This window comes from Nomia melanderi, chromosome 10 (genome assembly GCF_051020985.1).
Source record: "Nomia melanderi isolate GNS246 chromosome 10, iyNomMela1, whole genome shotgun sequence".
Taxonomy (NCBI): domain Eukaryota; kingdom Metazoa; phylum Arthropoda; class Insecta; order Hymenoptera; family Halictidae; genus Nomia; species Nomia melanderi.
In genome coordinates, this window is record NC_135008.1 from 1,090,570 (window position 1) to 1,118,395 (window position 27,826).

General features: G+C 34.2%; 5 protein-coding genes across 10 annotated transcripts in view; 4 read left to right on the top strand and 1 right to left on the bottom strand.

Moving 5' to 3' along the window:
- The first annotated feature begins 609 nt into the window (after positions 1-609).
- cype (cytochrome c oxidase subunit cyclope) lies at positions 610-1,653 on the top strand. The gene is made up of 3 exons (XM_076371197.1): positions 610-776; positions 1,244-1,404; positions 1,485-1,653. Exons 2-3 carry the CDS (start codon positions 1,244-1,246, stop codon positions 1,552-1,554), a joined length of 231 nt encoding a protein of 76 aa, XP_076227312.1. The 5' UTR covers positions 610-776; the 3' UTR covers positions 1,555-1,653.
- Positions 1,654-2,222: 569 nt separating this feature from the next.
- Positions 2,223-16,867, top strand: LOC116433451 (uncharacterized). 6 transcript variants are annotated; one of them, XM_031991577.2, is made up of 11 exons: positions 2,223-2,469; positions 4,098-4,239; positions 4,432-4,560; positions 4,634-4,800; positions 4,982-5,198; positions 5,287-8,043; positions 8,149-8,526; positions 8,681-11,212; positions 12,045-12,165; positions 12,263-12,579; positions 12,799-16,867. In XM_031991577.2, the coding sequence occupies exons 3-11, from the start codon at positions 4,434-4,436 to the stop codon at positions 12,813-12,815; spliced, it is 6,633 nt and encodes a 2,210-aa protein (XP_031847437.2). In that variant the 5' UTR covers positions 2,223-2,469; positions 4,098-4,239; positions 4,432-4,433; the 3' UTR covers positions 12,816-16,867. The 6 variants fall into 6 exon arrangements, 5 of the variants coding, with proteins under 5 accessions (XP_031847437.2, XP_031847419.2, XP_031847428.2 ...); XM_031991559.2 differs by having other exon boundaries at positions 12,816-16,867; XM_031991568.2 differs by having other exon boundaries at positions 12,822-16,867.
- A 1,349-nt stretch (positions 16,868-18,216) lies between these two features.
- l(1)G0004 (RNA-binding protein pno1) lies at positions 18,217-19,638 on the top strand. Its single transcript, XM_076371203.1, has 3 exons — positions 18,217-18,366; positions 18,454-18,543; positions 18,620-19,638. The coding sequence occupies exons 1-3, from the start codon at positions 18,265-18,267 to the stop codon at positions 19,145-19,147; spliced, it is 720 nt and encodes a 239-aa protein (XP_076227318.1). The 5' UTR covers positions 18,217-18,264; the 3' UTR covers positions 19,148-19,638.
- Positions 19,360-21,404, bottom strand: LOC116433481 (EARP-interacting protein homolog). The gene is made up of 6 exons (XM_031991619.2): positions 20,854-21,404; positions 20,539-20,764; positions 20,229-20,449; positions 19,984-20,165; positions 19,600-19,896; positions 19,360-19,522 (listed from the first exon to the last, which is right to left on the bottom strand). Exons 1-6 carry the CDS (start codon positions 20,893-20,895, stop codon positions 19,360-19,362), a joined length of 1,131 nt encoding a protein of 376 aa, XP_031847479.1. The 5' UTR covers positions 20,896-21,404.
- A 195-nt stretch (positions 21,405-21,599) lies between these two features.
- LOC116433442 (uncharacterized) overlaps positions 21,600-27,826 on the top strand; it is a 42,608-nt gene continuing 36,381 nt past the window's right edge. The window contains exon 1 of the mRNA XM_031991530.2: positions 21,600-21,943. The gene's annotated coding sequence lies outside the window, so the exon portion shown is untranslated. The remainder of the gene's footprint in view (positions 21,944-27,826) is intronic.

Here is a 27,826-nt window from a genome sequence, read left to right on the forward strand (position 1 = left end):
TATAAATAATTTATATGTATTTATATACTAATAAACCAAAATAATTGGTTTATTCAATACTAAAAAGGTTAAAACAATAAAATGAGAATCCTCTCTTAGATTGCGATGTTCTATGATTAATTCCACGCATATCAAGTTTACTTGCAATAAATTGATTTATATTACACTAAATAAGTTTTAATACAAAACATTTATATTCAAACTGGGAATATTCAGACAAATGTATATTTTTATTGAATAAAGTAGCAAACATAAAATTTGAAAAAGATTCAACGGAATATTAATGCTGTTCCTCATATCAGATACATAATACGTAACAAAAAAAGAAGAAATTCTTAAAACAAATGTTCCCACAATTATCGTTACGAATCGATCATAGAATATATTGAAACACCAGAAAGTTCAGATTTCGGTTAGTGAATCTTAGTTAGACAAAGGTGGATAAATTAAAAATATTTTTCAAATTTATTTTATTTCAAGAATATTGTACCCATGTTTACTAAAACGACTTTTACAAATTTGATCTTTACATAGGTTTATAAGATTAATATTCTTTCCTATTTTGTGTAAAGATAATATAGCAGTTGGTAAAAATGTGTTACTTTAAGAACACATTGATCTGTGAAGGATTCATTATAGAATACATTTACAAACGTGGTAGATATTTGTAGGTTTGCGAACGACTTCTAGGAGTTTCTGCGTAATACATGAAAGAAGTTCGTTCTTTGCGAAACATATAATTCAAAGTGAAGCACAGCTTCAGTCTATTTACAAAAGTATGTATTACTTTTCAACCTTTAATTGTTATTATTTTTAAATAAATTATTATTTGTATCCAAAGAAATATTAAGTATTACGTAACTTCCGTTTTATACTAGCAAACCCTTTTCTCCTTAACCTGCCACAGTTATTGATTATTTAAAATTGATATGAATTAAGTTCTTCTAGTTATTTTAAAATGTGTAATCTGATTATATCTTTAATAACTTTTAAAGTTGTTTAGTACATTTAAAGTACTGTTCAAAGTACATTTACTCTAAGATCATTTATTGAAAACTGGAAAGTTCGAAAGTTTAATCGATAATTAATAATTAATACATATGAAATGTATTGTATGAAAATATTATATTTTACACGTGTCGGTTAGTATCTACATTTATGTTCAGTTAATGTATTATATATAAATGTAACTTTACATAATAATACATTATACACACGTATTCATATAATATCTACATTTTAGATGTCAGAGGGACGTTTACCTAAACCTAATCTGCGTAATCTTCAAGCTTCAAAGGCTAGGGGCAATTTCCTTCAACTAGCACTCAGTTGTATCGCTGTTGGTGCTGCCTATAAATTTTTAGTTGCAGATGTCACTCAGCGTAGGATAGAAGAGTTTTACAAGTGATGAAAGTTTTATTAAGATTATAATGAAGTTATCCCTCTCTTTCAGTTTTTTAATGTAAACATTTGTTTTGTTTTAGAACATATGATCCTGATGCAGCATTAAAAGTAATGAATGATGCTGGACTTATGCATTCAGCTCCACAGTGAGCTTCATAGAAATAATTTCCTGCATATATATAAATATTTAGTGTTATTAAGAAATGTCGTTTATTAAATGATGTATTAATAAACTTGTATAATAGAGAATCATTAAATATTAAATATGAACCTATAGAATTTACAATTTGGAAGACACTTTAAAGGTTTTAAATGTTCATTTTGTTCAATGCGTTTATTTTCAATATATTTGATTTAAAAGTACATTCTGTTCACAATAATAATAATAATAAATTTAATTTTTAATGAATATTTAATAAAATTTATTTATTTTCAAGAATGATTTATCTACTAGCTAATTTATTTTAGTATGTATACATAAATAGAAGGCGATTTTTAAATTAATTGTTCCTTGATAAATTTGTTTATAGATGGAACCATGATTCATTATTTTTTTTTTTAAATTAATCCAGGAACGTATCATGAATCTTTCATGAAAATAAAAACATATTTTGTAGCATGTTAAGAGGTGTATTCTTATATTAAAAAAAATTTTTCTAACAGGCAACTTTAAGAAAGTACAGATTACAGTAAATTGACCATAAATATAGTAATAATCATTGAACTAAATGAATATAAGCTGCAAGAGGTTAGGAAATTTCAATGTTAATATGATTGGCAAGATGGCGCCTCTCAAATACCCAGCGTGCCCCGCGCGATTGATTTGCGCATGTCAGTTGTTCGCATTGCAAATGGCGGCTCCTTGTTATTGTTCATGGCGTTTTATGACTTGTCCCTTTATATTACCGATTATGTCGAGTTTTTTCGTGATTCCTACCGCGCGTTGTGTGCAGAAAGTGAAATAAGACTTGCGCGGCGTATTTTAGATTAAAATTAGTGCTCCAGTGGTGTGGCTGCGTGCATTTCAGACGCAAGAAATCCCGCACGAAGTTGGAAAGAAATGGGGTAACGTTAAAATTTTCTTGTGTTCATACGGTATCGAATCGTTCTGTGCAAAGACTGAAGTGAGGCCCGTTGGTCAGTGTGCTGCTTATTATTAAATTTTAACTTTGTTTTGGTAAACATACTCGACTGTGGAACATATAGGAAAGCTGCGAAATAAAAATGTTCAGACTTTTGACGGTCTATCTTGAGCATGCTTGAGACCACTTCACGTACACCTCCCCCGACGTACAAAATGGAGGCCCCCCCGATATCCAGTGCTCTAGATGACTATTTTGCCGAAAATCATTATGGAAATTGTCAAAATAAACTTTTTCTATATCGGAATACCGAATTTCGAATAATGCAACAATCAACAATTCGCGTCTGATTGAAAAAAGTATTCTATAACCTATTTTCTTCTGTATAGAAGTTGTGCCCCCGTCTTACGGCCTAAAAGATTTTAATTGTAGTTCGCGAGTGGTAAGGCTTGAACCAAAATTGTTTACTTTATTCATTTCCATCGATTCAAGAAATATTGACGAAACAATTGATATTGAAAGTATAGGTTTTTTCATCGATGGGTATAATTTTATGAAAATCGCGATCAAATTATAACCTAGTAATGCTCGTTGGCCTCACTTTTTGTTTATGCACTATGTTTTCGTGAGTGTTACATTTCGATAACACTTGTCAATTTCACGTTCAGATTTGATATTCTTAATATTTTAATTACACGCGTACAATTACTACTGTCCATACAGTTGACAGTAATTTAATTTATTCTATTTCATAATTTGTTTACAAAATATTTCGTTGGATTATATTCTTCTAATATTATTATATGCATTTTTATACGAATAGATGATTTTTTTATAGTGTATTTTACAAATTACTAACATAGCGGCATAAAATCATATTTTTAATATTTTTCTATTTAATATTAATGTCTTACTTGTATTATGTACATATACATATGTAACACATACACACACATATGCATGTACATATTATACATGTACACACTCACAACACACCCACACACGCGCGCACGCATACAAACATATATAAGTTTATAAATATTTTTGATATTCAAAATTTGTATCTTACTGTTCACATTAAATCTGACAATGTTTCTATTTATATGTTTCTTAGTTGATTTAAGTTTGTATTATACAGTGTATTTGAAAGTGTTTCATTATTGAAACAAATGTATATTTGTTGATAATGTCAAATTATGAAATGATTTAAACAAATTAATTGACTTCAGAATTATGCATTAGTTTTGTTGTTGCTAAACATAACAAATATTTTTAAGTAATATGTTAAATTTTGTATTGTTCTTTTTTATATTCTCTGGTACATATATTTTTGCATGATGTAGGTAATAAAATGTTATTAATAACAGTACTAAATGATAACTTTCAAGAAGCATAAGTGATATATCATTGCATACAAAGGAAACTTATGAAGCATTCAATGTGTTTGTCTACGAAAAATTATATTATTTATGTGTTTGTTCTATTATGTCATAGTAAGGTTATAATATTTTTACTTTGAATTCATTTTTGGTTCTTGAATGGTATAATATTTAAAATTTCTTTTATTTGAAACTACTCTGACTAATAAAATTTTATTATTTTGCTTTATAGAAACAGGAAACATATTTATTAGTGCTGGTGTGGTTTGGAGCTGTCGGTTTATAACCGACGGACAAACATCTTATCACCATATACCATAGTAATACCCTGAGGCGTTTGTAAGCTCTCTGGGTAGTTATGTGATTTGTAGTTGGTAAGCATTAAACATTTAATTTATTTCTACAATTAATTACAATATTATATCAAATTGATATTAATGATAATCTAATTTATACAATGTTATTAATAAGTCGATGTTCAAATGAACAATGATATGTATTAATAAACATTTTTCTAATCAAAATCTTTAACATCAGAAACTTCAACAATTCATTCTATATTGTAGTCATGGCGGCTGATAGTGATGGTGATTTAATTGAGACGGTGGTAACGTGTGAGGGTGACCTAGAAGATCCTGAGTTTCCGCATAAGTTTAAAATTATTGTTAATCGTCTTAAGTCTTTGCTTTGCAAAGGTGATGTCAATAAAGAGTACTAACACAACATATAATAATAAAGTAGATAAATTTTATTATTTTATTATTTTAGATAAGGGTGATGGTCTAAAAGTAAATAAGGTAGAGCCATGGAATTCTGTTAGAGTCACATTTTCAATACCCAGAGAAGCTGCACTACGTCTTAGAGAATTAGCAGCTCAGGGTTCACCAACACTTACACAACTTGGCATTCTTTCAGTGCAAGTTGAAGGAGATCAGGTAATACATATTTATTAATATAAGCTAGATGTGTGCATAAAATTTATATTATTTTTTATTCTTCAGCATGTATTTTATTAAAATTTGGTTTATTACATATTATAAATGTGTATATATTTCATTAATCTAAAATAAAATAAGGAAAATTAAAAAATGCATAATACGTTGGTTGGTATATTAGGTAATATCGCTGAGGATAGCCAACCGCTTTAGTGGAGAGGCACAAGAAATTGTGTTACATTCAGGACCCTCACAAGACAGTGGTGCCAAATCTCAAAATGAACCCACTAGCAATACAGCTAATGTTGACAGTGATCCTCAGACAGCTTTACCTGGTCCAAGCAATACATCTAGCATTTCTTCAGCATTGCGTAATGTGGCTCAAATAATAGCAGCTGGTACGTTATCACATGTTTTATAAAGTTAGAATTACCTTAATTAATTAATATATGATATTATTCTTGAAAACTCATTATATTATTCTAGGTACATCATCTGAGAAAACTCCACAGTTTCGTTCTCCAAATGTAGTTGCACCTACAGACTGTGATCCCATCCCACCATTTCTTGCAAAATCCGTACAGTCAACACCAGGCAGCAACAACGTTGGTGCCTCTGGAAATCAACCAGTGACTAACCCCAGTGCTTCGCCCAGAAATAATTATAATGGTCCATTCCCGTTTGCTAGTATGACACATGCTGCTCAAGCAATACATAGTCGTGAATCACAAGCAACAACAATTAAAAATGCTATGCAATTTAAGCATCATGTACAACCTCCTCCACCGTATCCTGCTCAAGAGAACTTGGGGACAGTAACAACATTAACAACTGGTCATACTACTACTCAATCAGTTTCAGCAGTTGGTCAGTTAGCAAATCAGTACAAGTCTTCAATTACCACCACATCTAGTCTGTCACCAAACAATAATAATCTGACAGGGAATTCAAATGGTAATGGAAATCAAGTTGCTTTGTCCAGCCCACTTCTCGTAAATCTTCTACAAAACGATGCTGGGACACATCCAAACAATGTGATACCTGGTCAGAAAATGTTACCACCTGTTGTTATTGATAGTTCTGGACTTGCCAATCGTATAAGACCTACTAAAAAGCCGACGGTTAGAAGGAAAGACTTATCTTCGCCTAGTGAATCACCACCAAATTTGGATTCACTCAGAACAGAAGATCTTATTGGGGGAACGACAGTCATTCCTGACTTATCTCAATCCACTACATCTGCATTTGCAACTGTTAATGTTAACCAACCCTCAACTATTCCACAACAGCATTCAGTCAATGTTATTGGGGGAACTGGACAAACTATAACGCAGCAAGTGGTGCATCAAACTTCTAGTACAGGACCAATGCAACAACCTGCATCAGCGATGCATGCTCAAGTACAAATCCAACAGAAGTTTCCAATTAGACAAGAATTGGCATACAGACCTTCGCAGGTGCAATTGCAAAGTCAACTTCCAATCAGGCATCCAGTTAACGGACAACAAATACGAACACCTTTACAACAACGACAATTGTTGCTTCAACAACAACAGCATCAAGTTTTAACTCAGCAACAGAATATAAACACGTCGCAATTGCTTACGCAACAAACGGCGACACAGCAACAAACTTTGGTACAACAACAAAATGTAAATACATCGTTACAATCTACATCAGTTTCTAATCAACCACTCCTACAACAACAGCAATTAATGCAACATTCAACTGTGAATTTGAATGTCACGCAACAGCGGCTAAGTTACTTAAACAACCAACGGCAACAAACTCCTCCTCCTTATACTAGACAAACGGTTCCACCGCAGTCCCATTTAGGACAACAGAATCAAGCATTGAACGTGCAACAACAGTTACATCATAATCAACTTAAAAATATAAACGTTAATAGTAGTACAACAACTGATTTCCGGTATGGACAAAGTCAAAATATTCTGAGTAGAAATTATCAGGCTGCACCGAGTAGTGCTAATGGGACCACGTGGAACGCACAAAACACTTCTATTCCACAAGGTGCTCAGGTCAATACTACGCGTATACCGACTACAAATCAGATTTCAGGTGCCTTTTCTCAATGCGGATCTCATCCTAATCACGTCTCTAATAATAATGCCGTTTCGCCTACTACAAAGGTTGAAGCATCTGAATCTCCAAAAGCTGAGGAAGAGGCGCCTGAACCGGAATACACGTCAACTGGCAAAATACGACAGTTTCTTATTAACCCTTTAACCGGGCACTTGGAACCAATGCCCAGTGAGAGTTCAGATTCGGAACCAGAAAGTGCGGTAGATAATCAGGATGATTTCTTTTCCTTTCCATCGCCATCAAATGATCGATCAAATTCCATATTTTCCGACGACGATGCAGACAGCAACTTCTCAAGAAGAAACGACACAACAACAAACACAGATCAGTCGGATTCCGAAACCACAGTGAAGTCTACCGCCAGCGAAGGAAGTTTAAAACATAGTAGAATAAAATCTAGTAGAGAAACTACCCAAAGTCCTATGCCCGGAGAAAAAATCAAATTAAGATTAAAATTAGAAAAATCCGAACCTGTCACACCAGCTTATAAAGTTGATGTTTCATTTGTAAACACGCCACCAATTAGAAAAGCTGATAAATCGGTAAACAAAATGTTTACCGCTGGTATTCCCAACTCAGGGACTGGTGATGAGCCAAGAGTGCCTCCGTTACACATTTCTTTAAGAGGACGTAATGCTTCAGTAGTACAAATCAGGAAAAAGGAAAAGAAATCATTGAAAGATGGCGAATCTGATCCAACTAGTATAAAAAGGCGGGGAAAGCTAAAAAAAATGAAGGAGTGTATAGATGGGAACAAGCTGTTGCAGAAAAAGTCGTCGTTAAGCATGATTATTGGTACTTCGTCTGCCTCGAAATTACCGTTGTCCAATTCTACGATGATTAACAGCACTAATACTGTTAGCAAAGTCAACAATGTACTTCAAACTGTTGTATCAAAATCTAATGCCTTAAAGCAAGAATTACCAGTAGAAGTTGTGCGGATTCAAGGTGGCATTACAAAACCGAGTTCAAGTAAAAGCAGTGACGTTGACGATATACCATTAAACAGCAGAATACCGTCTCCTTCGAAGCATAAGTCTACTGTTTTGAGTCAACCTTTAAATTCTCAACAGTCCTTAACAAAAAATCAAGTGGAAATGGACCTTCAAAACCATATGCAAGAACATAAAATAGGAGGAGGTAAGATATACGTTAAATACTGCCGCTAAAATATTTCTATCTGTGATTTAAATAAAAATTGTTATTAAAAAATAATTTTATTATTCCTTTTGTATGGTTTTACAGGAAAAACCAAAAGAAGAGATTCTAAAAAGAAATCAGAATCTGGAGATGGTTTACATCGTGAACAAAACTTATTATCTGGTGGGAGAATTCTGGATAATCAAACAAAGTGGAGGAAGCTTAATTATAAAGGAGATTCAAGCCAAACTGTAAGGAAAGCTGATTCCCTTTTGGCTGGAAATGAATTCAATACAGTAAAAAAAGTGGGGGAAATTCGAAGAACAAGCGATAGTGACATTAATAGATCAGCAATTGAAAAGAATACCTTAAGTGCCATTGCTTCCAGATTAACAGAAGTGAATGGTGTGAAAAAGGATTTAATTAATCAAGAGAAAAGAAGAAGATTAAGTTTAATGGATGAAAAAGATCTGCATTTAGGAGGTAAATACTAATAAATTTAAGGTTTTATGCATATATATATATATACATAATTTTCTTTAAAAGCCATATATTCAAAATCCTATAAAATTACTTATGAATTTGTTTTTAACGCAAAACGCGTTTAGATATAGAAACTTTTTTCGATATGTTGCAGAATCTCAAGATGCAGAGGCTATACACTTTAACAGTCAGAAGACCATCCCTGAATGTTCTTCCGCAAATGCAGTTCCAAATACAAATGCAAAACCTGCCTCCAATGCAACATTCGAGAATGAAAAGCCTGGATTAATATCTTCTAATATGCCTACACAGAATGATTCAAATTCGTCTACCAATCTTGAAAGTAAAGTATCCGCGCAGGTAGAAGCTGCGGTGAAAAGTGCACAGTCATCTGTAAACAGGATAATTTCTGGAAAAACTAAGGCAGATGTAGATAATTGTAAACCAAATTCTACTGTTGCTACAAAAAATCAGACTATCAGTCAAAAGTTAAAAAACCATATGGTTTCAAAGAGTGATACAAATGCCACTATTAACAGGCATAATAAAATTGAACATTTTGGTCATAAAAGAGTGATACAAAATCATATGAAACAAGTCGATAGATCCATGGTAGAAAATAAGATGGATAATACACAGAGAATTAGCTTATTGAAGACTACTCAAGCTTCGGTAACAGGAAATTCAGTGGACCAAGTTCCCAGACCCCAAAGCGTTGAACTATCTTCAAACAAAACAACTTTACCAATTGGAGAAATCAATGTGACAGAAGCAAAAGTGAAGCAGAAATTACTTGAAACTACAGTTCCAATCGCGATCGGGGTAGATGCAAATGCGGAAAGAGTTAGCAGTGGAGGAGGTGGTGAAGATTCAGGCATTGAGTCAATGGATGCTCTTTCAGAGAAGTCACCTAATCAAGGGGAATCTCCTTTGCATAGGCCAGCAACCGAATCGGTAACACAAAGTAGCGTGAAGACTGCTGTTCAGGGAGAACCTGCCCTACCAACCACCAATAAGAACGTGCCTTCCTCAACTAGTAGTAGTGATATGTGTTCAAATTCTCATTCGGAACTTCTGAAGTCCAGTGCCCCGCAAAGGTTAAGTCCCGTGTCTGTAGCAAATTATCTTGAAAACCATATAAATCGCAATATATCAAATTCCAGTGAACACGACCCGAAAGAAGTACATAGTGAAAAATCAACTTCTTCGACATCAAGAACTGGTGGTCATAGTGACTTGGTTGCTAGTTTAAAAGTGACTGACAATGAAAAAAGTATATCTAATCCTATGGTTACAGGATCGGTGACTATCGTGACAACTTCTGTACCCAGTACTGTGGATAGTGATAACTTATTACAATGTGCACAGCAACAAACGAACGACTTTTCTGAAAAAGACGGTTGTAACATTAAATTAGAAGGTTCTATTAATCAGCATGATCAGGGTAAGACAACTATTAAACACGAAGTGTTGCGAGCCCCGGAAAGTGTATCCGAAGACAGTGTAAAAACAGTCATAGATGGTAACAGTGCAATTAGATTAAGCGATGAACCTCATGGACAAAATAATAATGGTGTGCCTGTAATACAAAATCATATTGCTTATAGTAATGTAAAGACGGAAAAACTTGATAATACAGTTGCAAATGAGGCTGGTACAGTGACAGACAATTCATGTTCCAATAGTCAGAGTTTCAGTTCTGAAATCAAAGTAGAATCTAAAGTGAATGCAAAAGTTGATGATACAAGGCAAAATGATCAGTTAGAAATCTCAAAAAGCCCTAGCATTTCTTTAAGTACTACATCTGTTAAGTTAGAACAATGTTCCGATCAAAACCAAAAATCTAATGTGCAAGGTCATCAACAAATATCGATTAGAGAGCCTTCTATGAACCTTCAAAAAGTGACCGATGATTTGGTTAAAAAGATTGTGAATGATGCAAGTGATATAAGTATAGGTATTCAATCACCTTTGGGTGAAGATCCTCAACCGATTAGAATTACTCCACCATTATATACATATTCCAATTCAGTAGTTTTACAACGGGATGACACTCCAAGCCCCGCAGCACAAAATCCAGAAGTGGATTCCAGTGATGTGGAACATGTAAAAAGGAAGCGTAGAAGAAAACAAGAATTAGAGGGACGTCAGGATGTCATATGCATAGAAGAGAATGATGAGGCACAATTTGTGGAAAGATTAAACTCCAATAGTTCGGATGATTATATCAAACGACCGCCAAAGTCATTACTGGAACAACTTCTCATAGAAATTCCAAATGACACTAACGAGAAAAGATCTTTGAGAACTAGATCACAGAAATTAAATAGTCCTGACATTGTCAAGACTCCAAAAAGTAGTCCTCATGGTCCTAATAAATTAGAAGAAAGACGCAGCATATCACCATATGCTAAAGCAAGCCCTAAGTTAGGAGTGTCCAAACTATCTCCTAATACGACAATAAAAGTGGGGAAAAGAAAACGTCAAGAAAGTGAAAGTTCTGTAGCTTCTAGTACTGCTGATGATCCTCAACCAAGGCCAGGAAAACGGAAATGTTCAGAGAATGCTGCAGAACTTATCAAAGCCTGTATGGGTGTAGATGAGACTGGTTCTTTAAAAAAACAAGTACCTGTCAAAGAAGAACAGTCAAAAAAAGGATTCAACATACTAGCCAAGGCTAAGAAAGGTGTTTATTCTATACTATTTGTTTTAGTGTATCATTCAGCAATTTAGTAATATAGTTTGATGTGTTAGTGCACTAAATGCATAGATTTATCATTTTATCACCAGAAATATTGCAAATACAGACTAAAATATTAAAATATGATATAAATATATTAATTTCAAATAGATCCATTATGAATCTATTACGAATATATAATTTACACGACATATATTTAGATCTACCTCAAATACATTTTGATAATTTTACTTCACTCCATATAGAATGCATTCACTAAGTGCAAAAAATTCATTTTCAGGTGCATCGTTAAATCTTTTATAACGCTCAGAAATAGAAGAGAATAATAACATTTATATGAAACATTACAATGTAATTCTAAAAATTTAAGAAATATTTCAGGTGATCAAATGGTATAGGATGCTTTATATGTATTACAAACTTTTTTTGAATACTAGACATGCATTCATTTTATTTGTTTCTTCTTAAAACAACACAGACTGCCAAAAACAGAGTAATCAAAGTGCAAATTAATTTTCGAAACCTGTTAACCTTATTATCATTCGTACATGTTAATGGAACTGAGACTATTATATTTGTATATACACACGTATGTGTGTATCTGTGTATTTATATACACACATTTGCATATATATATATATATATATATATGTACATATTATATTTTTTTTTCAAGTTCACTTATGCAGTTAAAAAATTCTAAACATTTCTCTCAATCTCAGTCATGTCTGTCTTTAAAATTGTTTTGTACATTACTTATTAATGCAATTTAAAAATTGGACCTGAACATCTGTTACAAGCGTTTTTGTATTTTTAGGTCCCATTGTGGTAGAAGTAGATTCGTCTGATGATGAACCATTGATTGAGTCTGTAGGAAAAGCAAGAATGCGATTATCAGACGAAACATCCGCTGCATCTCCAAAGTCTAAAGATCAAAAGTAAGCAACACCGGTGCATTCTTTTAGCAGCAGTGCATATCTGAATATGTCAGAGATTTGAGAGCCCCGCTACGTAAATAAATTTTTGTTATTCTAGAACAAATACAAGCACAACTGTTTCTGGCAGTCAAATTAATTCCAGTAATATATCAAATTTCAATGCCAGTAATAGAGTGCAAAGAGAGAGCCGTTTATTAACCACCAAACAACCCAGTACAACTACGGTAGTTACTGCTGGAAAGGAAAGACTGCGAGGTACTTCCGCATCCAGTAATGAATCCTTAGGAGAAGTAACGACAAGAAGATCTGTCCGACAGAATACAGCGTCACCATTAGCAACACCAGCAAGCAATACAAGGGGTGCAACTAGATCGACCGAAGATATTACCAGAAGAAAAACACGAAGTGGTGCTGGTACGTAAAGTATTTATACTTGCACTGAATATAAGTTACTTATTGGTACAAACAAAATAGAATCATTTAAAATTTCGTAAAGAATTAGAATCTGCATTTAAATATGATTATAAAGATTCAGTGTTTAGTTAATTTTTTTTTTATATAAATATTTATGACAATATAAGTTTACATATTCTGTACTTCACATACCATTTTAATTGAAAACACCTCGTACAGCGGGAACATTGTTTTAGTAACAGCTGAGGCAGCAGAGCAGGCAAAACGGAGGCGAATATCCCGAGAAAACAAATGACCTTCGGGAAGTGACCTTGACAGTGATTAGCTACCGTCGCTTGTCAAGGCCTATCCGACTGATTGTATATCTGTTATAAATGGTTATGTGATCGCCGTGTGGCTGGACCCCACCTGGTGAAACTGTATGCGTCATAGCGCACAATACTGCTATACATGTAGCAGGAGTATCGTGTTTAGAGTGCTGGATGGTATTCAACTATTTTTTTTTTTTTTCTCTTTTGTTACAATAGAACGTACGTTAAGTTTTATTAGATTGAATGTGTGAATATTTATATTTCCTAATAACGCGAGTATTGGATATGAATCTTTATCCTCTTAGGATACCATCATTGTTATGTTTTTAAATGTTTAAACCGCTCATCGAAAAGTAGAAAATAAAAGTAGCTTCGCTATTTTTCTGACCGTCTAGCGTTCTCAATTACACTGTACTCCTAAACAGCAAAGGTTTAGTTACTCAGAGTAATCTGCTCAACGCATCATCCTTTAATCTAAGTAACTGAACTGATCCGAAACTGCCGAGTCGATGTGTGCAACTTTCTTTTGCCAAGCTTTTATGACCCTGTATTTAGTTGAAGTAAAAAAGAGGAAAGAAAAATGATAATGGACGTCGTACGATAATAAATTTTATAAAATCGTTTACGTTGCATTGGCGTTACATACAAAATTTTTAGATCGACTGTGTAGCATTACTTCTTTAGATCCTAATTGCAGTAAGCATTGTCGCGTTGATTGTTTCATCGGAATCAAAAGAAATCCAAATAATCAGAAAATCAATTTCCACTTACTAAAAAAAGCTGTTATTGATAATTACCGATACAGGTTAATATATGGTAAAAGGAAGTCGAAATTTATAATGCATTAAACATAAAATTTGACTGTACTGCCGTAAATAATGTACGTTTCTAAGGACAAATTTCATTAACTGGTGGGGCTTAAGTCGCTACTCCGACAACTTCACTGATAGACTTTGTTTGAAAATATTCTGTTCACACTTGACATTCATTTCAGTTTACTTATTACATAAATATTTCCACATACGAACGATTAGATACAAGTAGAAAACCGTTATCGTTATTACGTATTACTCATCATTATATTAAACAGTAAACATACCATTTTCCGTTTCCAGACTTATAAATTGAAATATTCCTTAACATTTGTTTCTATTCACAAAAAGAAAAAAAAAATTCTCAAAAGTATTTTTAGGACAATCGTACTTTTCTATACATTTACACAATGAAGAACGCATTTATCCTAAAAGAATTTGTGTATGAATCTATATAAGCATGATTTTATTGAATTTGACAAGATTTATCGTTTGTTCTGTAATAAGATCTTCATTTTTCTTGCCTGTATGAACATAGTCTTTCAGTAAGAAGTTCGTCTTGAGTTACAATATTGCAGAGGGCAAAGGGTATAGGGTTATTAAAAAGGATTTATTTTATTTATGAAACATAAACAGAACGTTGGGATAAATCGTGCATAAATATATGAAAATAATAAGAATAATTATTATAGAAAAAAACGATTAATATTATACAATGTTAATTTGATAGGTAATATATGAATGAATATATTTTGTAAATAATTTCTTGTAAAGATACATAAAGCACCCCTCGTTGTACATATAAGAACTGTTTAAATTTTTATTAAAGTAGCGATAATTAAAATTGTGCAACATTGTCATACTATTAATTATTCTTTGTGATTGTGCACTGAGAACACTAGCAGCATCCTTTTGGCAACACTTACAACATACGAGGATGTGTATACATACGTATATATATAATATTATATATGTATGTATATAATGTATATGAACTATTGTTTTTGTGAACAGATAATCTAGTTTTATATTGTATAAATGTAAATTATACGGATTAGACGTGAAAGTTTTGAGTGAGCCTGTGATAGCCATCATAGCACTTCTTTATATTGCGAATTTGCATTTAAAAAAAAAAAGTCCTAAATCTAAGGTACATTAATTTTTCTGTAATCCCATGTACGTTCCATTATTTCCGTTAAGTAAAATACATATCTGCAACGTAGATTATTTTAAAGAAGTAGTATTTTATGGTTACTTTATTTTATCATTTGTATATTGTAAAATTCCTTTAAATTGTATTACGATCAATTTGTAAGTATTGTTAAACTTACATTAATGCTTGATAAATAAATAAATCCCAACTTGCTTTAGAATCATTTGAGTCTTTCAAAAGATTAGATTTTTTTCTCCAAGAGATCTTTTTTGTTTCTTTATGTAAAATATAATTTCACGAGATGTCTTTGACGAATTATTTTCTTTGTACTCCTTACTAGCTGTGATGGCTACCAGGCAGTAAATATTTCAAAGAAATATTTCTGTCATGTGAATGACGAGTACTGAATTTAATAATATTTTAAATAGAAAAAACGATATCTATAGAATAAAATGAAAACATAACCATTTTGGATTATGTTATCGTTGTTTCTTTTTTTCTATTTTTAATATTAAGTTAAATTATTTAGTTAAATCACCAATTGTTTATCAGAATTTAGTTATAGACTTTGAATTACATATTGTAAATAAAAGCATGCTTATTTTACATGGTGGGAATATGTGCTGTATATAAACCATATAAAGAAATGAACATACAAATCGCGTTTAATTTGATTCAGTCCTATATTGTAATGGAATGATGTATAATATAAAGTCTAGTAACTTAATAACAGAACTTAAGAATGAGCGGGAAAGAAAAAATTGTAATTTCGATGTAAAATATTCTCTTCGATACTAAATAGATAAGCTAGGGATTATTATGTTACAATTTTATCATTGAATATTACATTTATATGATTGTATAGATTATAAACAAACTAAGCTTTGTGTGTAAATATAAATATTTTAAAGATAAGTAAATCTTCTGCATGTTCACATGATTAAGGAGCTTCTAAAGTTTGTCTGCCATATAATTGCATATGATATTTATGTATTATAATGAAAATAATCCCAATACACCAAAGATCATACATTGATTATAATATGTGACAATTGTTGACATTTGACACACTTTTTTAAAAGAAATGGTGTATTTTTGACGCTCAATAATTGGTGTTTATAGACACATTCAATGTACCATCATTTTCATGCAGACTATAATATTATATCAAATAAAATATTCACTCTTGTGCCCATCTATACATATATACAATGAATTCGTTATAAGCTCCTTAATTTTGTTTGCAATGCCACAAATATTTTATCATGTACATGAATATACGTTTTAAGATCACCAGCTCCAAATGAAGTCTGATGACTTTAAAACATGCTGTATGCAAAACATTTGTATTTTTAGTATTCGGTTACTTGATATAAGTAGCAGTAAAAGTAAATGATTGATAATAATCCAACTGGATATATAAATATATAAATATAAAAAATTAGATACAATACTATATTTGTAGAAAACGATTGAGCACGTGAAAAGAAAATCGCGCTATGATTATAAAAAAAATATTATAAGTATATTATTACCTATTATTATACAAAGTGAATACACAATATAGTAATTTGCTAATTGTACCTTTTAATAATTACTGTAGACACATTGATGAAGAAGGTTTTTTTCTTGTTATTAATTATTACTATAGTCTTAAAAGATAATGAAAAAAGTGTTATAAAAAATGCAATTGCTTATTTTGTATCATACCCAATTTCATAAATTACTTTGATTACTCTATGCATACTTATCAAATCAAACTTATCGTATCACACTTATGATACAGAAATATTTTCTATATTTCAATCAATCTTAAATTTTAATTTTAACATCATCATTTTTTTTTATAAATTAGTATGTTCACAACATTCAGGAAATACTTGCTGTTACAAATTATAAGAGTAAAAAGATATTATACAAAATTCAAGTTAATATCTCTGTATATTTTTAATATTATAATTACATCATTGTGTTCACCTTAAAGAAAAATATAAAGTAAATCGTGTAGTAAAGTGTCTGCCAACATGAATTATCTTTTGAAATATTTTATGAACAAATTCAACATGTAAAAAATGAGGAATTTTGTTGTCTATAAATTTAATGTAACAATTGTTAAATATTTCTGTATACTACGTCCAGTAAGTAAAATTATTAATAATATTCTCAAAAATTCATAAATCTGAAGTACCCTTGTTTGATAAATACATACTACATTTTTTAAAGTATTTATTTCAGATCATGCCTTAAATTAAATTATTTTTTGTCTTAAATCTTTTATTTAGAGCAATACTAGTGTAATATCAGTTTATAATTTAATATTCTCATACACATAGTGATTCTAAAATATCAAAATATGAAATAAAAACATAGAAATTTAATAACCTTTTTAAAATAGTTTCTTTTCTAATATCACAGCTTTCTAATATTAAGAGAACTACAAATGACATTAATAAATATCTCAATAATATTTGGGAAAGACACAAAATATAATTCTATATATTCGTTTTCATCTTGAAAATATTTTTATACTAGAAAGTTTACTTTTTCAATAAATAATCTTCTATAAAACATCTATAATGAAATCATTATGAAAACAACTTTATTGCAGAGAACCAACGTATTTCGTAAAACTTTACAATAAATATTATGACCTCCGATATATTATGAATTGGTTGTCGTTATTGATCTCATAACCACAATTTTTAATTTACGCTTTTCTTATGAAATGTTTAAATATTAATTAAATGTGCATAATATGTTGTACAATTAATAAACTATTTTAAAAAATCCAACAAAAACGTGTAATAAAGGAATAAACTGCAATAATGTACATATTTATTAATAAATGTGTATATACAATTAAGAAGTCATGGATCTTCATACGAATATCAGATTTTATAATTTATTTTATAATGAGGAACAAAGAAAAATATATGTTGTTAATGAAAAACACGAGGAAATAATACTAATATGAAAACTTAATTAGTTCTTGTTAAACTTATATAGTTACTTGCGTTTAAACATAAACAATAAATATGTACCTATATACTACAAGAATATATAATCCGTATCCTAGTAGCTAAACTTATATTAAAAATAAAAATATAGACAACAACGTGTATGCTTATGAAATATATTTCTCTATTACAATAATAAAAATCATTTTGTGAGTATACAATTTATTAAAAATTTCGTATATTCCTTTTTCGTAATCTCCTTTTTATGAGTGCTGTATACTATTCAATATTTTATATGTATATATTTATATATACTTTGTAGTATTTTGTCCAAGAATATGTATCTTGGATAAATACGTCTAGTAAGCACATGGCATATTGGATGCATGATCCTTTAATGCCGCTGTGAAGAACAAATCTGAAATTCTTGTAAATGTATAATATTTAGAAAAATGAGTATTGATAAAGAAAAGGCAAATGATAATTCGGAAAAAACCGAATTTGTGGAGCAACATGGCAAAAAGAAACGTCGTGCTAGCGAAGATCGTATGGAGGTATGATATAAGGTTATGTTAAATAACGTCAATTTAACGTATTTATTTTGTTTAGTTACTTAATATTTTTATGAATATGTATTTTAGGTGGAAGTAGTTAATGGCATAGAGGGAAAGACGAAACCACATACTTCTTTCAAAAGGACTAAAAATGTACAAGGTGGAGAACACAGGAAAGTAAGTTGAATAATTAGCCCTTGTTAATGTAAATGTAGTTTTGGACTATTATTAAAACGAAATAAAACATTTTCAGATATCTGTGCCAGCGCATAGGTATACTCCTTTGAAAGAAAACTGGATGAAAATATTTACACCTATTGTGGAACATTTACAATTACAGATAAGATTTAATTTGAAAACACGAAATGTAGAATTACGTACAGCTCAAGAAACACCTGATATTGCTAATTTACAAAAGGCTGCTGATTTTGTGAAGGCTTTCATTTGTGGCTTTGAAGTTGAAGATGCTTTGGCTTTATTACGTTTAGATGATTTATTTGTGGAAACATTTGAAATTCAGGATGTAAAATCTTTAAAAGGGGATCATCTTTCTAGAGCTATTGGGAGATTAGCAGGGAAAGGTGGAAGAACTAAATATACAATAGAAAATGTAACAAAGACGAGAATTGTTTTAGCAGATAGTAAAATTCACATACTTGGTTCTTTTCAAAATATACAGTTAGCAAGAAGAGCTGTTTGTAATTTAATTTTGGGTAGTCCACCTTCAAAAGTTTATGGACAATTGAGGAATGTAGCAAATAGAGTGTCAGAGCGATTGTGAAATCTATATTAAATGCAAGTTTGCAAAGAATATTTGATACTTGTGTATCAAAAGTATATATTTCATAAAAAAATGTTTACCTCAACTAAAACTTTTGTTTTCATCCTTTGTGTACCTTATGCATATAACATGAAAATTTAGATAAACGCAAATGAAGTTATTTTTTGAAACATATAAAATTTATTTAGTTTTACTAAATATTAAAATTTTATTTAGAGTAATATTTGAAATTTATGCTTCCTGGGAACTTTATTCAAAACTAGCCTACCATCATAACTTAGTGATGCAAAAGTCCAAGGATCTGCTGATGACCATTCAACTGCATAAACACTATCTTCATGTTCTTCATATCTACCTACAACTCCATCTTCTAGTCTAAAACATGTATTGTACGAATAAGTTTTATGGACACTTCATTTGTAATAAACTTACTAAAAAATTACTGTAATTACTTGTCTTTCTTGCAAATAAATTCATTTTCTGTACAATCATCTTCAGGGGGTACTATATGTCCAAAAGGTTCAGAAGAAATAGATGCAACACTACAAAGTATGACTCTTGAGTCACTACTAGAAGTCAGGACCAGTTGATCATGAAATCTGTTAATTCTAATATTCCACACCCAATGTGAATGTTCCATACGAGATAGTACTGGTTCTACAGGTGATCGAATATCCCAGAATTTCATATACCCATCATCTCCACATGTTGATAAGAAGTATTGACGATTTGCATTAAAGTCTAGATCTCTAAATATAAAGTTGACATTAAATTGAAGTGTTCATTATTTAATAATTCATAAAATTAAATGATAACAAATGAGTTTTATTTTTAACCTAATAATTTGCGAATGAGCAGATAAAATTGCCCATGATGGTTCAGAAGGACTTCTAAAATCCCATCCACGAACATTGTTCTCATTTAAGGTCACAAATTGATTGCAACCATTGTGAGGATTCCACTTTCCATTTGTAAAACGTGGTTGTCCTTTACTAGCTAAAGTACCATGATTTATAACCTAAACAATATAAAAGACAAAAAATAAACTTGCTCAACTATAAATTGAAGAAACTATTATTACCTGTGGTCCACTATCACCCAAGTCCCATAATACAAAATTATTGTCTACAACTGAAACAGCTTTTATCGAATCAATAGGATGATAAGCAATAGTTTTAAGATCTGCACCATATGGTGTTGTATCGATATCTGCTATTTTTTTCAGATTTTCAACATCAGTTGTATATTTCTTTAATTCAGGCAGTCTCCAAATAGCCCCTTTCATTTGACAACTGCCATCATCTGAGTAAGAATATAGTTTTTCAATTCTGAGGGAAGCTCATACTTTATATGTTGTTTTTTAGTTATAAAATAATTTGTATTGCAATTACCACTTAAACTATTGTAACAAGTAATAAATACATTAGGATCTGCTGGGGATGCTTGCAAAGACCAAATTTCACCAATAGGATGGTGAAACACTTGTGTCTTTAAACCACCTGTTTCTTCATGTAATTCCACTAAATGAACTTGATTATTATTAAATTTCAACGATTGCGTTCCTACCAGAAATCTAACAACATCAGTTTCAGCTGTTTGAGCTGACAATGCTCTAGTCTAGAATGTTAAAATAAATGATGTTACAATGATCAATAGATTTGGGCAAAGGAATTGACAAAATTGTATTTCATGTTGTAATTGCATACTTGAAACTCAAGTCCATATATTAGAGGACTCTCATTTTCCATTTTTCCATATAATATACGTTCTTGAATAAATAAAAAATCTTTTATTCGAGAAAAGACGTAAACTGAATTCTACACTTGTCAAAACAACTGCTACACAGTACTGACTGTCACATGTATTATGTATACAAAACATACACATATATACATTTCGTCCAAGAATGAATAATAGCTAGAGGGTATTAACATAATTAAAATTACTTTTATGTTGTCACAATTAAATATTTTCATCTTTTATTATGAAACTTTGCCATTCAATGCAATATATACTAGACTTTGAAACATTGTAACGATCTCTCACTTAGAAGAGAGTCATAAGATAAGTCTGAATTACAAAATTATTTATCAATTAACTCTTCAATTCATATTCAAATATATAATTATAATTAGCCTTAAATACGGATCGCTAGTAGAATAAACTATCCTACTTTACATAATTACATTCCAGCGAACAAACTGCACGAATAAAATCCATCGAACCGAGTAATTCTCGCAACGTTCGAAGAAATAATTTATAAGTGAATCCATAAATTGATTCATCGAGAAAAAAGTAATTACAATTTAAAATAAATATTACAAAAAAATCGGTGAACCGCGCAAATAGAGGGGATAGACGGCGGGCCAATCAACGTTTCCGAGTCGTGCACGAGATAACCAACTGCAAGTACATCTGTCTACGTTTGATGATCCCTGGCTGTATCCCTACCACTTTGCCAGCAGCTCCCTGCGTTGCTTTGCGTCGGCCGACGGGTAACCAGCCGTGGGGTCACCAGATAAATTATGTCAAACGGAGTGGTGTTACGAACGTGAGCGACTTCGGGATCCGTTGTGCTTGCACAGGAAAAGTATCGCAAAGTGCGCGTTCGTAGGAGTCCGGTGCGGTTCCGATGCGATTTCGAAAACTGGCCGCCGTTTTTCCGGGCTTTCGTTAAATGAGTGCTAACTTTGAATGATCGTTCAAGAACCTGTGCTTTGCTACTCGTCCCCGCACAAATGAATGTATCTATATCGATTTCATTTAAAAAATCATGCTGACCCTGCACCATCGATTGTAAGTAGCCGCTTGTCAACATTGTTTCATCGTTTTCGCGATTGACACTCGCCAGTTTCAACGTTCGCCTCTAGTTTACTGTCATTAAATCTTCGGATACGCGTGTCCCTTTTTTCTTCCCGTGCTTTTTGCACGAGGTGGATACACACGCGTCCGATGTGTCGGATTCGCCGAAAATATAAACGAAATGCAAAAATATATACATAAATATATACATATATATGCATACGTATATACATGATCTTGAAACGTGTGCGTATTTTGATTCTGGCGGAAACGAGTTTCGATAGTTTTGCCGCTTTACCAACAGCCTATTCGGCTGTATCGCGATTCAAGGTTTCTTGGGTTTTCCGATTACTTGTAATTCTCTCTTCCAACGAGTTTCTACGAATATTTCATTCCTATCGGCACGATGTGTTATGGATAATTGAAGTAACCGCCAAAATAAATACGGTATTTACCTTCCACGAGGATTATTAGCTGCACAGGTATTTATGTATGCACTCGTTAACGTGTTACGTGAACATAGCTTTTATTATTTTCGATAACATTAAAATATTCTCGTGAGTCGATTCGCGACCATACTAATCAAGGTATCAAAGGAAGAAAGATGTAAGATAGAAGTCAGTATTATACACCATTGAAATTGCAATATTTTATTTTAATAACGACATATTTTCCAAAATTTTATTTTAAGATTGTATTGTTTGTTACGATACCCCGAATTCTAGTTAATTTAATTGATCAAAGAAAGATTTCCATTGCAAATGTCTGTTGATAATAATAATAATGAAAATTCAAGGTGTCACAGGAAATACGTTTCAATAGCATTAACCGTGGTATACAGGGGGTTGAAGAAAAATTCATAATGACACTGTAACCGAAGGCCAACGTGCATTACGCTGCATTTGGCTCACAATGTTCCTGTACAGTTACTTCTTCCTAATTTAGTTTCCCGCAAAAATAATTTGGTACAGCAACGAGCCGTTCCTCTTCGTTGCGCGTAACCCCGTTTAAGTACAATTCACGTTCTTAATTCATTCGGATGTAACAGCCGGAATAAGGTTATGAAACATTTTAGCTGAAAAATATTTGGAGCACGCTGCTTACACGGTTTCGCGTCAATTCTTCCGGTACATTCAACTCCACGGGTAGTCGATGCCGCTGATGATTTATTGACCAATCAATCGTCTCATTAATTAGTACTGAATTCCTAATTAGTTATTCTACGTTCGAAACAATTTTTCCCTGAAATCACGATGTCTGAAAAATTACTAGAAATTAATCAATCAACACGAGAGTCGACGTAAAGTTGACCGAGCGAAAGAAATTTCAAAATTTCAAAATTTCAAAATTTCAAATTTACGCAAGTCTCATAGATTATTATACGGTACTTAGAATATCAATATCATTTACGTCTCAGAAATCTGGTAAAAAGCGAAATTACAGGTAAACAAGTAGCGTCGTTACTAAGACCGTTACCGAAGCAACTCGATGGCGGCGAACGTGTTAAACGGATATTATTTAGCCGACTTGCGGTCTTGTTTTTAGTCGCGCATTGATGTTTCAATTTCTCCGCGGAAGAGTTTCTCGTTTTGCCGATACGCCGCTTCTATCGAGTAGCGTTCGTCGCCGTGGAAAGGAGAGAAAAAAAGGGGGAAAAATCGCGAACGTGAACACAAAAACGTTTAACTGATCCGTTCATTGGAATTCCTAACTCCTTCAATCATCGGCGTGGCCGAGTCGACGGTTGCTCGTTCGTTAGAGCGGACGAAGATTCGCTTTGTGAAGATTCCGCTCTACGCTTCGTGCTCGATTATAATCTCGAATTGTTTTACGATACGGATTAATTGGTTACGGTGGCGTAACCGGCTAAACTAGACTGAGGATATTCGTGGAAACGCGAATCCTTTAATTTTCAACGGCGAACGATCCGTCTCGCGTTTAAATTGCATAAGTAATAACGAGGCTAAGCATCCGAGCAATCAGATATCCTATAAACAACGGGACTAGACGAAAAGTCGAATGAATTATAACGAGCAGCGGCGCGGAGTTTTGTTCCGAGTGCCGTTTAAATAGAATAACTACTTCCGAAGGTATACCGTTTGATTCAAAACGAAATCTTACTCGCTGCTCCGCGAATAAATACGTTTGAGTCGTTGGTAAGCGATCAAAAGGAATTGCCGGGCGCAAAGGGTTATTATGCACAGCAATGGTAATTCCCTAGCAAAGGACGTAAATGATGCTCGAGGAAATTTCATTAAAACGCATTCCTTAAACGTCGGCTTTCAATGGTTTCGCGGAGCGGCGTCGTTTTCGAGACAGCGCCTCAGTTTTATCGCTTTCAGACGCACTTTTCGTCGTGTCGAATTCGAGCCGATCGGGAATTTCACTTTTCTTTTGTATCGCTGATCACGCCACTGCCAGCTCATCAATCTTAGACGTTCGGCTGCATCCCTGTCTAATGAAACTTGGCGAAATTAACGGGCCGGTCGCCGGGGGATCGCCGGTGACCGGCTGGGTCGAAGTTAATTAAAACGCTCGCCTCGGATAAACGCCGATCGAAGCTAATTGTTTCGCTGCCGAGCTACAATTGTCCCGTGCACCGTTGTTCGTCGCGAAGAACTCTGTTCCGAGCGGTATGCAGAACAGTTTCTCGATTTGTTGGAACGTACTCCTCGGAAGGGAATCGTCGAAATCGCCCCGAAAACGGACCGGGATCGATCTGGTTCAACTTTTACACGGCTCCAACGCCGGACGCGCGTAGCCTTGACACTTTAACTGCCGTGTCACCCCCGCACGTGTGACGCAATCTTCGGCCCGTACCTAAAAGTTACTCTCCGCGGTAACAATGTCACGTTGAACCGACAAAAACTCGATTGCTCTTCATTGGGAATCGGGGGTTGAACGAGCAATCACTGCGGCCAATTTCAGTTCACGCGATTTCGATCTTCGTTTTCTTGTAAAGGCAATTCCGTTGGTTTGTTGCACGCTGTTGGGAACGATTAGAGGGAAAGTTTCGAAACTGAGCTGGTTAGTCGCTTAAAAGGCAAGACTTGTAATAACACGTGAGCCTCGCGGTGGACATTTTAAACAGAATTCGATACAAATGAGTCGCGAAGAAGCTAACGCGGTTGTCGGAGTTTTGTCAGTTTTAATGGAATAAATAATATTTTCTTTAGTTATTCAAGGATTTACTCGTTTGTCCTAGGTCACAGTCCTGTTTTTTGTAGCTTCTGAATATATTTTACAATAATTTCGAAAAATTTTCGCAATTTGTTTTCTGCAGTTCGCATTGGCTGAAAGCGAATATTACTCGATGCTGAATTCAAATGAGATATTCTCGCGTTATCGATTATATTTCAGAGGAAATATTTCCGTAGAATATACCTAGAATTTGTCTCGGTAATAAATGATTAACGACGAAGTAATTGCATCGATCATAGTCGAGAAATAAATCAAGGGGTTAAACGCGGCCAGAAAGTATTCGGAAAGTTTCTGCCACGTCGACGGCCGCGAGGGTTGGAACACGTGATCTCGCAATCATCGTTTCAGACGGCGCGAGCAGTTCACTCGACGAGCGAACTGGGAAAAACCACTGAAAATGAATCTTTCACCTCGAACTTTCCTCTCAGCTCGCTCCGCGGTAAGTCGATAAGTCTTAGTCCGACAAGTCGAACCGAGTAGCGAACGAAAATTAATGGAGCAAACAGACAGATACTCAAATTCGCACTCTCCCGCGAGAAAACAAAGTCCTCCGACGTTGGAGCATATTTCTCTCCCCCGTTCGCCATCGACACGAGGGGATGAACGACGATGATTAATTCACCCCTGGATCCGCGCGCCCGTAACATTAATATTAGGAAACGATCGAATAAATCATAGAATAAACTGCAACAATCGAACTTCGATCCTCAGGACGCGAAGCAGTTGAAGCAACGGTTACTCTGAGAAATCTCCTTTCAATTCACTGATCATAATTTCATTAAAATCCATTTCGACCTGTACGAGACTTCAACGATCGCTATAATCCAGCGATCAACGGTGTCCACCATTTTGTCGAGGATTGGCCAGCCCTTCTAAGCTTCCTCTCATCCGTATTATCGCATTGCTACCAGCATTATCGTTATTTCTCATCGATCGTAGACACAAATGTTGTAATACACACAATAATCTCATCGCATTACTACATTGTTTTCAAATATATCACTCCATACAAACTGATTAACAAACAAAGTCATACATATCTGCGTGAAATAGGTAAAAACCAAATCCTTCGCTTTGCAAAATCTCCAAATGTAATCTAAACATGTAATCCTTCTTTGTTTCGCTTCGATCTTTCATTAAAATATGCTCTAGTGCATTCGTCCTGCGTTCGACGAGTACGCTCCATTTTTATTATATTGCGCGCAGAACGAGAGGTTTGTTCAACTAAATTCCACAGTTATCTACTTAAAAGGCTTCACCGTGGAGCCCTCGAGTACGAAGGGTTAGAAATGATTCCCGTTCGAGCCGCAACGCGTTCGATTCCCAAGTTCACGGAGAGGCGGCCGAGAAAAGGGGTGAAGCTGGAGAGGGAAGAAGACAGCTATACACGTCGAAGCACGAACGAACACAGGCGCACGCACGGAGGCGCGTTACGTTCGTCCGTTTCGCGCGTCGGAACGTTACCGCTCTCGGCGTGCGAGGTGACCTGCGTCGAGGCTGCACAATGGCACATCGGTTCTTCCTCTCCTGTTCCCGCTGTCTCCTCGCCCGCTCTCTTCCTCTTTCACGCGTCGTTTGAATATCCATGGCTGCTCTTCGCCGGGCTCGGGTTAATTGATCGACCGGGATGTTTTCGTCCTTGTTGGCGACGCGACGCTCATCTACCCGGCGGACGCAACACGCTCGCGGCGGCGGCGGGTAGCTAGGCCGCCGCCGCCGGCGTCGACGTGCTGCGGCAGCAGCCCTGTTGTGTGTGGCGTCCACGTGAGATCGATCACTGGACCGGGGGCAGGGGGCCAGTTCGCAGCCGTATCACTTGTTCAACAGATGACGGGGCCTGCGAAGAAACGCGCCGCTTTTTGCGGTCGAAAACGATTCGCGGGGCGTTCGAGACGGATCTAAGCAGCCTCTTCGGAAACTTTGAGCTACAGTCGTGTCGCTACGAGTACGATTCAGCTGTAGTCGTTTTAGCTTCTTTGAAGATAAGAATAATGGATGTCAATCGATTTCGGTGTTAGCACTAGCTAGAGCTAATTCGCTGAATCCGCGCGGTTCACCGTTCATGTCGCAATAATAGTTAGCGTGTTCGTACACGCTCGAAAGTTGTTTCTCCTAATTGTTCTGGGATTGTGGGAGCAGATATTGACGAGGTGAAAAAGTAATTACTTAATTACGCAGTTCTTGCGTGAGATTACACTTCTATACGAGGAACCGAGGTCAGAGAAGGAACAGGGAAATCAACGGGGCGTTTCAAATATTAAAAGTAATTTCCGACCTCGGTCGTTCTGTCCGTTCGTCTGGAAAATCCTGGACGCAGTCGGAAGTCCAGGATCGAGATTCAAAGGCAGATCAGTCGACGACGTCCCACTTCTAAACACTGTATTCCTTTCAAACGACTTTTATTCCATGATCCATTTCCACGAACGTACTCGTCGACGCGCCTATGACGGTTGATACGTTTCGTTCGCGTACAGACCGTTATCGCTCGTTTCACCGTTAACGCGAACATTTGCTAGGTTCACCGCGTTCCCGGAAAAAAGGAGAAATTAACGACGTCGCTGGCGGGGAAATATCATTCCCTTTTTTTTCCCCCTCGAGCCTCGGCGGCGGGTGCAAACAACACGCTGCAAACCTCAAGTTTCGTTTTAATCAATACTGTCGCGTGGTCGCGTGCAG

Excerpts from the sequence above, each read along its gene's own strand:
- cype (XM_076371197.1), top strand. The coding sequence starts at position 1,244 with ATGTCAGAGGGACGTTTACCTAAACCTAATCTGCGTAATCTTCAAGCT. Across the intron at positions 1,405-1,484 it reads AGGATAGAAGAGTTTTACAA|AACATATGATCCTGATGCAG; the intron begins GTGATGAAAGTT and ends GTTTTGTTTTAG.
- LOC116433451 (XM_031991559.2), top strand. The coding sequence starts at position 4,434 with ATGGCGGCTGATAGTGATGGTGATTTAATTGAGACGGTGGTAACGTGT. Across the intron at positions 4,801-4,981 it reads TGCAAGTTGAAGGAGATCAG|GTAATATCGCTGAGGATAGC; the intron begins GTAATACATATT and ends TTGGTATATTAG. Across the intron at positions 12,166-12,262 it reads CCAAAGTCTAAAGATCAAAA|AACAAATACAAGCACAACTG; the intron begins GTAAGCAACACC and ends TTGTTATTCTAG.
- LOC116433481 (XM_031991619.2), bottom strand. The coding sequence starts at position 20,895 with ATGGAAAATGAGAGTCCTCTAATATATGGACTTGAGTTTCAA. Across the intron at positions 20,765-20,853 it reads TATATGGACTTGAGTTTCAA|ACTAGAGCATTGTCAGCTCA; the intron begins GTATGCAATTAC and ends TTAACATTCTAG. Across the intron at positions 19,523-19,599 it reads TTTATTTGCAAGAAAGACAA|ACTAGAAGATGGAGTTGTAG; the intron begins GTAATTACAGTA and ends TACATGTTTTAG.